The sequence below is a fragment of the Heterodontus francisci genome, chromosome 1, assembly GCF_036365525.1.
Source record: "Heterodontus francisci isolate sHetFra1 chromosome 1, sHetFra1.hap1, whole genome shotgun sequence".
Classification (NCBI taxonomy): domain Eukaryota; kingdom Metazoa; phylum Chordata; class Chondrichthyes; order Heterodontiformes; family Heterodontidae; genus Heterodontus; species Heterodontus francisci.
Genome location: NC_090371.1, coordinates 108,148,889 through 108,163,425, shown reverse-complemented (window position 1 = coordinate 108,163,425; position 14,537 = coordinate 108,148,889). Strand labels below are relative to the sequence as shown.

General features: G+C 40.3%; 1 protein-coding gene across 2 annotated transcripts in view; it reads right to left on the bottom strand.

Annotated features, from left to right (window-relative positions):
- The window catches only part of cwc27 (CWC27 spliceosome associated cyclophilin), a 422,942-nt gene that overhangs the window by 85,953 nt on the left and 322,452 nt on the right, over positions 1–14,537 (bottom strand). The window contains exon 12 of one of the 2 annotated variants that reach the window (XM_068034143.1): positions 4,098–4,196. The exons of the other annotated variant lie outside the window; for it this stretch is intronic. Within the exon in view, the coding sequence (XP_067890244.1) occupies positions 4,098–4,196 (99 nt within the window). The remainder of the gene's footprint in view (positions 1–4,097; positions 4,197–14,537) is intronic. 2 annotated transcript variants of the gene reach the window in all.

Sequence of the window (14,537 nt, the reverse complement as noted above, 5' to 3'; positions counted from 1 at the left end):
CAATTTTCAATATCTATTTAACTTGGATCACATTCTCAGCCAGTAGAATTGTATCCTGGGTTTGGCTAGCTCTGGAATGCATCCAAGGTGTTTTGAAGTTACACCTTAATAGAGTTAGTCTGTTGTCTGGGACGCTCCCTGTATCCGACACCACCAGACTGGGCAATCAGGAAATCTATGCAGCAACAAAATTGGTGCTATAAAATACAAAGAAGTTTAGTGCAAATCTAACTCTACATATTATTTAAAACATCTTACATTTATGTGTACTTCCCATGTGAAAAGCTTTTCACATTTTGTATCAATTTTTCTCATTTAAATTTCTATTTTCACATTTATAATTAATGGGTTTTGGGTATAAAAAAAGTGTCACTGTAATTGGGAAAGCTAGATTGCATAATCATTTAAAATCCTTTCTGGATTTTCTTTTCCATCCACCATTTTTTCTTGGGAACTGAAATATCTAATGTCCAAAAAAATTCAAAACATTATCTATTTGCCAATAGCAGAATTAAATATATCGACTGAATTGTATTTTGTGTCTTTTAATAACTTCATTAAAGATTTTACTTGATACTTCAGACTCTTCCAAAAGCCTGGGCTTCAACTTCATATTTTTGAACTGAATTTGGATTGTGCAGTCTGAACTTGTACAAAGTACCTAATTTTCCAGAATGCATCAGTTCAATCACCAGGAATCTACCAGTGAGCTCAACCTCACATTCAACCCCTAAATAAGCTAAATTTTGGTTTCCTGTTTCACAGTTCTAACAAACCCTGTGTTCTCTCTCAATAGTGCAAAAGGACTCCCCAAGTTCATAAACACAAGCAGCTCCAGTACAGCACTTTCAAACTTCAAGATTCCACTCCAGTACCATCCCTGAGTACTCCCAAAATATGGACTGCCTCCATTTGCAACTAAAGCACAGGACTGTCCTCAAATATAGCTAAACCCAATTCCCCCTCTCCAGTACTGCTCAGTACTAAGTGAGTTAATTTCCTCTCGTTCTGCCACCTTAACTTTGGCAGAAAACACATTCAAAGGAGTAAACGGAGTTTCAGCCAAACTTCCTGAAAATTACAGCAGCAGAATGGGAGAAATTTGCCCTTCCCCAATCAGGTATTATTTCTATTTAATGCACTTTACATATAATTCAGTTGAGTATTTTCAGCTTTAAAATGGGAAGGAATAAAAATGAAATACATAGGTGAAGGAATACATTTAAAATGAAGACCATTCATTTCCAGTTTTGATATAATAGTTATGAGATCAACCTCCAAAACACTAATAAAATACCCAGACGACGTGAATAAAAATGAAATTTGACTTATGTCATTGTAATCTTTTTATCCACAAACACGTCCTGTCAACTTTTAAACCACTATAAGTTATAAGTAAAATATTTATCCAACATATACATTTCTAAAGGAGATCTCCAATGCAAACTTGTCACTCTGTAATTATTCCTTCCTGCCATGAAGCCACTGCAGTGACCTCACGGATGGGCGTTTACATTGCAGTTTCCATTTTAAATTTTGTACACAGGAATTTCGAATAAAAATATAAGGACAAAATATGTAACTAAAAAAATAGTCTTTATCTTGAAAATTTCAGTTGACCTGGCATTCACAGCCTTTTGCAGGAAGAGTGTTCCAGATTTCCATTACTCTTTGTGTGAAATCAATTTTTTCCACTATAAGTTCCTATGTCCACATCAATAATGGAAGCTGGCTCAGCAAACCTGTCACCTTATAATTATACTCTCTTGCCAGCTGTGGCCCTGTAATGCCTTAGTTTTACATCTGTAGCTCCTCAGCTTGTACTGTTCAGCAGCTCCTACACTCCAACCTACTCTACTTTTGTGCTTCCCAAATTACCATACGTTTTGCTATTTAACTGTAAAATATAACAAGATAAAATTAAAGCTTTATAAAGGAACAGAATACATGACTTTTAACTGGGGACAGAATTATACCTACGTGCCTTGGTCAAATTATTCCCCACCCTCTAACCTCCACTTAGCTTGAAAGCTACGCTTGGTCTCAACACTGTGTGTAGTGACCTAGAATATCAAGTAATCCAATTTATAAAGAGATAGAACAAATAATAAAAATTACTCCCCGAGACTTCATTCTCCTTTAAGAAAGTTGCTGTCAGTTCTTCAACACTTTACCCAAGGGTGCGGTACAGAAGTCCCTACAGACTGCAATCGATTAAAAATCAATCAGCTTATGAGAACTCCCACTTTTATACTATGAATGTCACTGTAAAACACTTGAAAAGTTACACCTTGTTGAATGAGGTGTAACTGGATTTTTAGTGGTCTACTAAGCTCATAAATACTGCTGAACAACTTCTCTGGCCCTGAAAAACAAATGTTATTCTAGTGGAATGTCACATTTCTGCATTATAATAAAAATCCCATATAGTTTTAATTTTTAAAAAAAAACGTTTGATATTTCAGTTTCTATCTTAATCCCATGTGCCTGTCCCAATCTTTATTTCGCTCTCTGTAAAATATTCAAAAGGGAAGTATATTCAGTGCTTTTAATTTCTTTCTTTTAACATCCTGGTTGCTCTCTGTGAGAATTCTTCAATGATTGGCTGCTTAGCCTGCTTGATAGCATCATTGTTGTTGAATGCCTGGAGATCTCCTTTACTTGGCACCAAATTCAAATCAATGTTGGGAAAGGCAAAATCCATGCCACAAAAATCGCTGGGTCGTCGTGGGCAATTTTGACATCAGCGGCGAGCAGCATCACTTCGCCACTAACCACAAAATTTGGATCTTTATACTTGTACATATAGATTGAAGTTTAGTTTACTACATTATTGGAGAGAAGATACTTTCTCTATTACAATAGTCAAAGAATTACAAATAACCTGTCGAACATGATACCTGGAAAAATAAGGACTTAATTATAGTCCTAAATTATAGGAGAGATGGTGATGTAGTGGTAATGTAGTGACTATTAATCCAGCGGCCCATGCTAGTGCTCTGGGGACATGGGTTTGAATCCCACCATGGCAGATGTTGAAATCTGAATTCAATTAATAAATCTGGAATGTAAAAAGCTAGTCTAATGCTAAAAACCCATCTGGTTCACTAATGTCCTTTAGGGATGGAAATCTGCTGTCCTTACCTGGTCTGGCCTACATGTGACTGCAGATCCACAGCAATGTGGCTGACTCTTAAATGTCCTCTGAAATGGCCTAGCAAGTGACTCAGTTCAAGTCCAATTAGGGATGGGCAACAAATAAAAACATACCAACTGGTGGTGTACACTACGTCTGGAGTGCGAGGCAATGAACAGCTCTCACACAACTTACATGCCAAAGCAATATGCCAAGAGATTTAAAACTAAGCATATAAAACAATTATGCTGAGTACACTTTGTACTACCAGATAAGCTTATTATTCTTTAAAAATATTACTTGATGCTTAGAAAATTTTCTAGTAATAAGTGTCACTTTATTTTTTTAATTAAAATGTTTTGGTATCCTCTATCAACAAGAAGAGGAAAGGAATCTCATTAAACAAACACAGGGATAATTTGGGGAGGGGATCTGGATACATAAGATATTGATGGTATGATCCAAATGTTAGCACGAGGAGAGAGGGAGGGTGATCTCCATGATTTATAAATGATAAAATCTCAGTTTTAGTTAGATAACCTGTGGAGAGAAAAGCATTGAAGCAATCAGTAAAATTAGAGATCAAGAAAGATACTAGAGATGTTATTCTACTTAGCTAAATTTGCAATTATTTTCTTCCCATTATAATTGTTTTTTGTATGAAATGAAGCCAGATTTGGCACGATCATTTTATAAGGTGAAATCCTTACAATGCACCTTTCAATTTGGGAAATATTCACTGACATTTAGTCACAAACTTCAGCGTACCGATCTTGAGCACTGGGACTATCGGAACACAAACAGTCAACAGATTGTAGAATATAGCCTCAGCGCGAGTTAGTGGGCAAGTACATTTCTTGTTAAATACAGCTAACCCACTGTTTTGAATTTTGACTTAATTTACTTAATTTTATCTGTTCAATACTAGGAACCATTTAAACTTGTTGATCTGGTGCCATACCTGTGTGGTTGATTAAGCTGATATAAGGTTGATTGCTTGATTGGATAAGTGATGTGATTAGCGGTTCTCCATTTGACTGTTTTTCCTGCAGCAATTGGGCTATTGTGAAATTAAAAAAAACACAAATTTGAGTATACCAACAAGAAATTCATCTTAAACAGTGAAGAGACCAGTGGCATGAGATGAGCCAGTAAAGTGAGATTTAGATTAAGACCGAGGGCAGTTAGGAACTTGGGCTCAGGGGCAGGGGGAGGGTTGTTGACAAGACTAGCAGCCGGGGAGAGGTTGACTGGGGAATGGAGTATGGGTGCTCAGGAGAGAAAGACAGACTCGTGTATAGGGGTTGAGAGATGACATGTGGGATCAGAGACTGGGAAATGGAGTTGGGAGAAGGGAATGAGTCCAGGGAAATGTGGGCAGGGATATTGGCTCAGGGAAGAGAGACAGACTACAGAAATTGGGAAATTGGGACTCCGATCGGGGGTGGGGTGGGGTGGGGGGGGGGGGGGTGGAGAGGGAGATTAGAGATTTGGGTGAGGCAAGGGTAATTGGGACTGGTGGAGAAGAAAGGGGTGGGCTGGGTGTGGGGTCCAGCGTGGTGAGTGGGCGTGGCACTGAGAAAGGAACAGCCAGTAAAGGGGCAAATGAAATTTGCTTTGGGTAAACAGTGAAAGATTATTTCCACTGAGGATTCTCATTGTGTTCAGGGAGCATCACAACCTCTAGTACATGGGGGGAGATGCAGGAGGGCTGAGTACCACCGGCAATGATCAGCAGGAGGGCTGAATGTTACTGGCAGTGGCCCAAAATAGTGCTGTTGAATTGGGAGGATCACTCCAGCTCCTCCACACTCCACAGCAGTAAAGAAAATTCCCTAGCATTCCTTTAGGGGCCTCCAGCGGTCCCTTTAAGCACTGCTGTTTAGGATTCCAAAGAACTGAAAAAGATGGAGCTTGCACAGCGCATGTTCCACCTACTTTATCACATATTTTGTAGAAGGGTCCTAAAACTGGCACAGGGATGCTTAAAATTAGTGAGGATCAATATGGCAGTGGCCATGCTGCCAGCCCAAGAATTCATAACAGCTCATGAGATTGGTACACACTGAACCCACTTTACTTCTCAAAATGGGCAAAACTCATACTAATTTCTAACCCATTGTGTCCAAATAACATTTGCTGAATGTGGCCCACGCCAAATGCCAGGATGACAGATCAGGTCAGATGAGGTTGACACCCTCCATTCATCTGAAACCACCTAACTTTTCTGATCTCTGACTTTTTGTGTTAAAACTATGTTTTCTACCTTTGATTCTCAAAGCAAACCTCCTTCACGACATTTTGTTTTAGCCAATAGGAGTGATACCTTATTGTAAGGATTCCTTTTTTGGTCTCTAATTTAGACATATACTAAGAATTTTTATCAGCGAATTTTAATTACTTGGTAAAAGCCAGATCTGCTCATTAGTTGTAAAACTCCTTTCTCTTTCTTTGGCCTGGGAAATCTCTCTGCTTATTCTCACATTAGCATCTTTAAAATATTCGTCTAAGCCCCGTAGTGCAATTTCTACACTGTACTCAGAAACTCATCATAAAAATAGAAACATAAGAAATAGGAAGAGTATTCAATAAGATCATGGCTGATCTACCTCAACTCCACCTTCCAACATTATCCCCATATCCCTTAATACTCAAAAATCTACTGATCTCTTGAATATACTCAATGAATGAGCATCCACAGCTCTTCTTTTGGGCCTCCTTATCTCGAGAGACAATGGATACGCGCCTGGAGGTGGTCAGTGGTTTGTGAAGCAGCGCCTGGAGTGGCTATAAAGGCCAATTCTGGAGTGACAGGCTCTTCCACAGGTGCTGCAGAGAAATTTGTTTGTTGGGGCTATTGCACAGTTGGCTCTATGGGGTACAGAATTCCAAAAATTCACAACCCTTTGAGTGAAAACATTTCTCCTCATTTCAGTCTTAATTGATCGACCCCTTATTCTGAAACTGTGACCTCTAGTTCTAGAGTTCCCAGCCAAGGGAAACATCCTCACAGCAGCTACCATGTCAACCCACTTAAGAATTTTAAAATGCTTCAATTGGATCACCTCTCATTCTTCTAAATTTTAGGGAATATAGGCCTAGTTTACTCTATCTCCTCCTAGGATAATCCTCTCAGAAGAGATTGCACTCTTAACTACATTAAAGAAACAAAATCATAAAAATGGGTTTACTATTGTTGAAAATTTCTTCTCTTCTCAAATTGAGCGCTGAACAAATGAACGTCATGGCCAGAAGAATGATGTGAAATGCTCTAAGTCTAGCTATCAATGGAATCTTTCTCTCAAATCCCTCCCACGTGCCATGCTAATTCTAGTGTTTACATAAATGAAGTACAAATGAAGAAAAACAAAAAAATGACATGCAACAAGATATAGATATATTTGGGCACTTCATTAATGTGGATTGTAACATAATTTAATATTGGATCAAATCTTGCTGGAGTGAGGCAATTCACCCTGTACGCCGTTAGTCACAAGCCTGTACACCGTTAGTCAGACCTTTTCCTGCCCCCTTCAGCTTGGAATTTTTTGTGCTGTAACTTGCTGAAAGGGTGAATGGATAATGGCTTGGTAAGGATAAAGGGGCATCTGGGACTTTAGTGATCTCCTCGAACAGTGCATCCCCACAACCAATGAGATTTAAAGATTGAGAAAGAAACAGAGGAACAACAGAGAAGGAAGGTTAATTAGAGTTTAATCAGGTACAGGAAGAGAAAAAAGGACTAGGAAAGAAAGAATGGATTGCCCAATGCCTAATGTTCCCGCTAAGCTGTGCAGGTGCGCCTCCATGCAGCAATTGGGAATGTGTCATGCAGGGAACAAGCAACGTTCTCTTGAAGATGCGCACGCATACATGGCTGTGCCTCAATCTTGAAGGGACTGCACATTGCAACAAGCTAGCCTTGCACAGCAAACAGAATTTAGAGGGAACATTGGTTATGCCTCATTCTATATACATCCCTTCCAGCAGTTACATCCAAAGTGCACCCAAGGGTGGAGTTTTAGGTCCATTTATGTTTTATTTAAATCACATGGAATAAAAATTAAAGATAGAAGATTGTCAATACTTTTTTTTTCAGTTACCATGCAGGCTTTTTATTTTTGCCTGGGACGTGTGTGACACTGGCAAAGCAACATTTATTAAATATACCTAGATGCCCAGAGGTATTAAAAGGCAATGACAAAGCATGAGAGTAGAGTCACATGTAGGCCAAACAAGGTGGAAATGACAGGTTCGCTTCCCTGAAGGACGCTCGTGAACCATTTGGGTTTTCTCAACTATCAGGCATTTTACATGGTCATTTATTCAAGTGCTAGTCTACAATTTAACCCAAATTTATTGAATTCAATTTGTCTGGTTAACTGGTCCAGCACATAACCACTGGGCTACTGATTGGAACTTCCACTTATTGTTGGATCAGAGTTTAAGGATTATCTGTTGTACAGTTTAGAAACGGTTTTAGTATTAGGAATTTCAAATCTTTATAATCCTTTATTGTTAATGAAGGCTGTTGAAACATGTTGCAGCTATGTATTATTGCACTCAATTTAACAAATGAATTAGACCTAAAAGTCTTTGAAGTTGTCCAAATACCTTTACCACATTTTTTTTGTTTTTCCTCAGGATTTAAAGCCTATAAGGCAAATCAGTTTGAAAAGCCTGTCAAGTATACTTTCGGTTTTTTGCGTAATATTGGTGGGGACAATGAGAAAATAGGCACAAATATCTTTAGAGCCATTCACTAACCATATAAAAATATTTTTAAAACATTCCTACACTATAAATTTTTCATATTGCAAATATTAGATGTTAAAACTAAGATAGACTTATTAATGATTCTTAATTGCCTTAATACAGATCTATCACTGTGAAATATGACATTCAAGTGTTTAACATAGGAACTGCGAGACAAAAAAAAAGTTCCATCTAGTTCGTCTTCTACCACCCTGCAAGACGCATGATACAAAGCTAATGGAGTTGTTGACGAATCATAGGTATAAGTTAATTAGTCTAAACAGACAGAGATAAGAGGTGAGGAAATTCCCAGTACTGGAGATCTTTGGGAACCATAGGTTCAAATCACCTATTCCCCCAAGCATGCTACACTTACCACATGCCATGTCTCAAATTACTCATATACGAAATCCCAAAGAGGTAATTTCTGAAAGATATTTATCGAATTTGCATTTGAATGAATCAACACTAACTGCTTCCACTGTCTCCTAATGGAGCCTGGTCCATAGATTAACCATTTGTTCACTGAAATATTGGCCTCGATATTTACTCGAAGACCTATTGAGAGCCGGGGGACTACTTGTGTGGGAAACCCAGAAGAAAGTTCACCGTGTCTGTCATTGGCTTTTTAAAATCAGCCAGCTCATTAGCATTTTATCTCCAAGTTTGCAGTCCAACGTGTGGCAGCCATCGCAACTTCAGTATTTAGAGGGCCAATCTGATGATGGAATTTGGAGTAGATGGGGTTTGAGAAAAGAAAGGGTGTGAAAATGGACTCCAGATGGGCAAAGCCGATGCCGCTGTCCACGAACATCTCTTTTGATGTGCCGCTGGGTTCAGCGAAGAGCAATGGGAGGAAGAAACCTGCTGCTGACACCAAGACGGTGTGGCTGGAGGTGGCTGAGGAAGTCAGCAACAGGAGCATAAGTGCCACACTCATGGATTCAGTGCAGGAAGTGCTTTAGTGACCTAACCGGGTTAGGAAAAGTGAATACAGTTGTACATTCACCTACACCCTGCATCACCCTATCCCCTCACTGTGCCTTCTCAAGCCATCTGCATCATATCACTCCTCACACCTACTTAGCTTGCACACCCACCCAACCTTCACTTTCTATGCACTTCCTCAAATCCCCATTTATCCATCCACCACTGTCACTCACTCTCATCTTTATGCATTTTCATGCCTCTCCCTCATAGTCACCATCGCCAAATGAACTACATCATTGGGTGAACAAATGCCATTACAATCACTCACGGGTCTGATCTTTCCCTTGTTACAGGAAAAGAGAGCACAGAATATGAAAGACGGGAGCGAACTGGAGGTGGGGCTCCATAGGTTTTCCAGCTCACAAATGCAGAGAAGGTGGCGCTGGAGATCAGCGGAGTTTCTGCATCCCTGGCCAGAGATGGGGACCTCCCAGCTATCTGGTGATACAATTTAAATCAGTGACCCATATGTCATGCAGCACCGAGTCATGTTGAACTGATTTCAACAGCGAGTAAAATATGATCATCTTCATAATGATAAGTTACAACATTCTTACCTTGACAGTACAAACTCATATCTGTTATTTCCAGTAGATTGGTAGCAGTGAAACACGCTTTGCGGACAGTTGTAAAAAGGGACACTGAAATGGGGAAGTCCAGACAGGTCAAGGAAGCTTAGTGTCTGCCTGTACATTGTGTCACGGGTAATGCCTCCTGCGAGCTGCAACCCCCTGCTGTCCAGCTACAGGTCTCTCAAGCGCAGGCTTCTGCTGCTGGAGGCGATATTTGTCCTCGTCTGCGGTCTGATTTAGTCAGCTACCCACCCTACTGTGATTCGGAAAACCTCCGAAGTCAACTCTTAGCAAAAGTACTGTACAAACCATTTCCCACTAGTGGTAAGAAAACAGCTGTGAACATCAAGTATTTATTGCAGTATTGCAGCAGCTCACCACCACCTTCTCAAGTGAAATTAGGGATGGGCAATAAATGCTGGCCATGTCAGCGATGCCCACATCCCGTGAAAGCATCGGAAAAAATTCCCAGAAATTTGATTCAAACTCTTCAATTGCCACTTTATTCTCATCTTGCTTTCACTGGCAAGTTTCAGAAAGTCTAGGAAACCCATGGATGCACCATTAAGTTTAAAAGTCGATTGAAAAATCATTCCAATAAAATAATTAGCATATGATAATAGACAATCTGCCTCTCCCGAGGGGTTGTGCACAAGCAGCCTTAAGTGCTCAAGATAAATGCAGAAGTTGGTGGTTGGAGATGGCTTCCCAATCGCTCATATTTTCCCTAGTTTAATGACCCACCGGCACCTGAACCCATGTGCTCCTCCAGGTTAAATATTCCCGCACATTAGTTTTGAACATACTGCCTTTAAATGTAGGCTGTATCTTTTCGTTCTACTATCCTAGACAAGGTAAAGAAGAACTGATAGACGAAAATAGTTCTGGGGATGAGCATACGAACATACGAATCAGGAGCAGGAGTAGGCCAACCGGCCCCTCGAGCCTGCTCTGGCATGGCTGATCTGACTGTAACCTCAACTTCACATTCCTGCCTACCCCAATAACCTTTCACCCCCTTGCTTATCAAGAATCTATCTTTTTTTTATTTGTTCATGGGATATGGTGTCGCTGACAAGGCCAGCATTTATTGCCCAACCCTAATTGCCCTCGAGAAGGTGGTGGTGAGCTGCCTTCTTGAACTGTTGCAGTCCATGTGGACTGGCGGGCAGCCATAAAGACAGGGCTAAATTGTGGCGAGTCGAAGAGACTTAGTAGTTGGCAGGAAAAAAGACAGAGGCGCAAGGGGAGAGCCAACTGTGCAACAGCCCCGACAAACAAATTTCTCTGCAGCACCTGTGGAAGAGCCTGTCACTCCAGAATTGCCCTTTATAGCCACTCCAGGCGCTGCTTCACAAACCGCTGACCACCTCCAGGCGCATATCCATTGTCTCTCGAGATAAGGAGGCCCAAAAGAAGATCGTGATGTAGAATCAGTTTGGGTGGAAATAAGGAATAGCAAGGGAAAAAAATCACGGGTGGGAATGGTCTCTAGACCCCCGAGGAGTTGCCTCTCTGTAGGACAAAATATTAATCAGGAAATAATGGAGGCGTGTAAGAAGGGCACTGCAATTATCATGGGTGATTTTAATCTGCATATAGACTAGATAAATCAAATTGGCAAGGGTAACATGGAAGATGAATTTGTAGAGTGCATTAGGGATTGTTTCTTAGAACAATACATTGCAGAACCTACCCAGGAACAGGCTATTTTAGATTTGGTAATGTGTAATGAGGTAGGATTACACACCACTGACCACCTCCAGGCGTTTACCCATTGTCTCTGGAGATAAGGAGGCCAAAGAATAAGAGATCTCGTAGTTAAGGATCCTCCGGGGGAAGCGATCATAACATGGTAGAATTTCAAATTCAGTTTGAGGGTGAGCAACTCGGGTCTCAAACCAGTGTCTTCAACTTAAACAAGGGCAATTACAGAGTTATGAAGAAAGAGTTGTCTAAAGTGAACTGGGGAAATAGACTACAGGGAAAGTCAGTAGAGGAGCAGTGGCAGACTTTTAAGCAGATATATCGGAACTCTCAGCAAACATTTATTCTGGTCAGAAGGAAGGACTTGATGAGAATGATGAACCACACGCGGATAACAAAGGAAGTTAAGGAGAGCATCAAATCAAAAACAAAGGCGTACAAATCGGCAAAAGCTGGTGGTAGGCCAGAGGATTGGGAATTTTTTTTAGAAACCAGAAGCGGATGACTAAAAAACTAATAAAGAGGGAGAAAATCGATATGAGAGTAAATTGGCAAGAAATACAAAAACAAACAGTAAGAGCTTCTACGGGTATATTAAAAGGAAGAAAGTAGCGAAAGTAAGTATGGGACCCTTAGAGGATGAGACTGGGGAATTAGTAACAAGGAACAGGGAAATGGCAGATAATTTAAACCAATATTTTGCATCAGTCTTCACGGTGGAGGACACTATAAACATCCCGACAATAATAGATGAGCAAGGTGTAAATGGGATGGAGGAACTTGTAACAATCTCTACCATGAGGGAAAAGGTGCTGGACAAACTGATGGGACTAAAGGCAGACAAGTCGCCAGGACCTGATGGCCTGCATCCAAGGGTTTTAAAAGAAGTGGCTGCAGAGATAGTGGAGGCATTGGTCATAATATACCAAAACTCACTGGATTCCAGTAGGGTACCAGCGGATTGGAAAACCGCTAATGTGACGTCCCTATTCAAGAAAGGAGGGAGACAGAAAGCAGGAAACTATAGACCAGTTAGCTTAACATCTGTCATTGGGAAAATGCTACAGTCCATTATTAAGGAAGAAATAGCAGGACATTTAGAAAAACATAATGCAATCAAGCAGTCTACATGGTTTTATGAAAGGGAAATTATGTTTCACAAATTCGTTAAGAGTTCTTTAAGGATATAACAAGCAGAGTGGATAAAGGGAAACCGGTAGATGTAGGTTATTTGAATTTTCAGAAGGCGTTCGATAAGGTGGCACATAAAAGGTTATTGCATAAAATAAGAGCTCAGGGTATTGGGGGTAATGTGTTGGCATGGTTTGAGGATTGGCTAACACACAGAAGGCAGAGAGTCGGGATCAATGGGTCTTTTCCAGGTTGGATAGCTGTAACTAGTGGGGTGCCACAAGGATCGGTCCGAGGGCCTCAACTATTTGCTATCCATATCAATGACTTGGAGGAAGGGACAGAGAGTAGCGTATCCAAATTTGCTGATGATACAAAAATAGGTGGGAAGGCATGTTGTGATGAGGACACCAAGAATCTGCAAAGGGATATAGATAGGTTAAGTGAGTGGGCAAAAATGTGGCAGATGGAAAGTGTAAGGTCATCCACTTTGGTAGGAAGAATAAAAAGGTATATTATTATTTAGATGGAGAAAGACTACAAAATACTGCAGTACAGAGGGATCTGGGTATTCTTGTACATGAAATACAACAAGTTGGCATGCAGGTGCAGCAAGTAATTAGGAAGGCAAATGGAACTTTGGCCTTTACTGCTAGGGGGTTAGAGTTTAAAAATAGGGAAGTCTTGTTACAACTGTATAGGGTGTTGGTGAGGCCACACACCTGGAGTACTGTGTACAGTTTTGGTCCCCGTATTTAAGGAAGGATATACTAGCATTGGAGGTAGTTCAGAAAAGGTTCACTGGGCTGATTCCTGGGATGAAGGGGTTGTCTTATCAAGAATGGCTAAACAGGTTAGGCCTTTATTCATTGGAGTTTAGAAGAATGAGACATGATCTTATTGAAATATATAAGATTTTAAGGGGCTTGACAGGGTAGATGTTGAGAATATGTTTCCACTGGTGGGGGAATCTCGAACTAGGGGACATAGTTACAGAATAAGGGAGCACACATTTAAAATTGAGATGCAAAGGAATTTCTTCTCTCAGAGGGTGGTGAATCTCTGGAATTCTCTACCTCAGAGAGTTGTGGAGGCTAGGTCACTAAATGTATTTAAGGAGGAGGTAGACAGATTTTTGAAATCTCTGGGAGTCGAGGGGTATGCAGAGCAGGTCCAAAAGAGGGGTTGAGGCCTGGGACAGATCAGCCATGATCTTATTGAATGGCGGGGCAGGCTTGAGGGGCTGAATGGCCTACCCCTGCTCCTATTTCTTATATTCTTATCAACAGTCATACCATGTTGTACAGGCAAAACAGTGAAACTTTAAAGCACTGCATTCAAATTTCTCTTCACCTCGACTTAAAACCAATGAAGTCTTTCCTTTAATTTAAATATTTATGCACACCAATGTTTGGGATGATATTGCTGGAGAATTGAATTTCTCCTAGTTCAGGCACCCAGTATCAGAATCAAACATTTCCAGGTGAGGTAAAGCCAGATGCAGAGTAAACCTTCCTCTAACATGTCTGAACAATGTGTGTCTCAATCCCAATCTCAGAAGATCAACACCGTGACATTTTTTCTAATTCCCATAGAGCGAAAGAAGTTTTTGACAAAAGGTTATTTGGTCCACCATGTTTTTGCTGGTCTTTATGACAGCAACTCAAAACTAATTCCACTGTCCACATTCTCTCCCCAAAGCATTCAATTGTTCATTTATTCTTCCGTAAATTTATTCTTTCATCAAAGGTACAATAGTTTCTGCCTCAACTGCTCCCTGTGATGAAGCATTTCATTCTCTTAAAAACCCTGTGATGAAATTTCTCCTGACATCGCTCCTCACTCGTCCAGTAACAATTTTAAATTGATGATTGCTAAATATGACTCTTCAACCATTTTAGTAGCCTTTCACGATTTATCATATTGAAACACTTCATAATTTAAAAAACAGAATTAATCTTTTAGCTTTCTCTGTCTGCGGACATAGTTCCAGTATCTGAAGTCTCTTCTCTTAATTACAGTTTCTTATGCCACTTCTCCAAGTGTGATTATCAATTAGTGCCAAATCAAAGACAATTTTGCACTGTAAGCCCAGGCCCAATGCAACTGTCAACTGTCCAAACTCATGTCACATTGTACCCTAACAGCCAATAGACAGACCCACTGTGCAACCGAGTTCCCAGAAACATGCCTGACAAACAAGTCACCGGCTTTGAAATATGAAAACTCAATTGAACATGGTTACA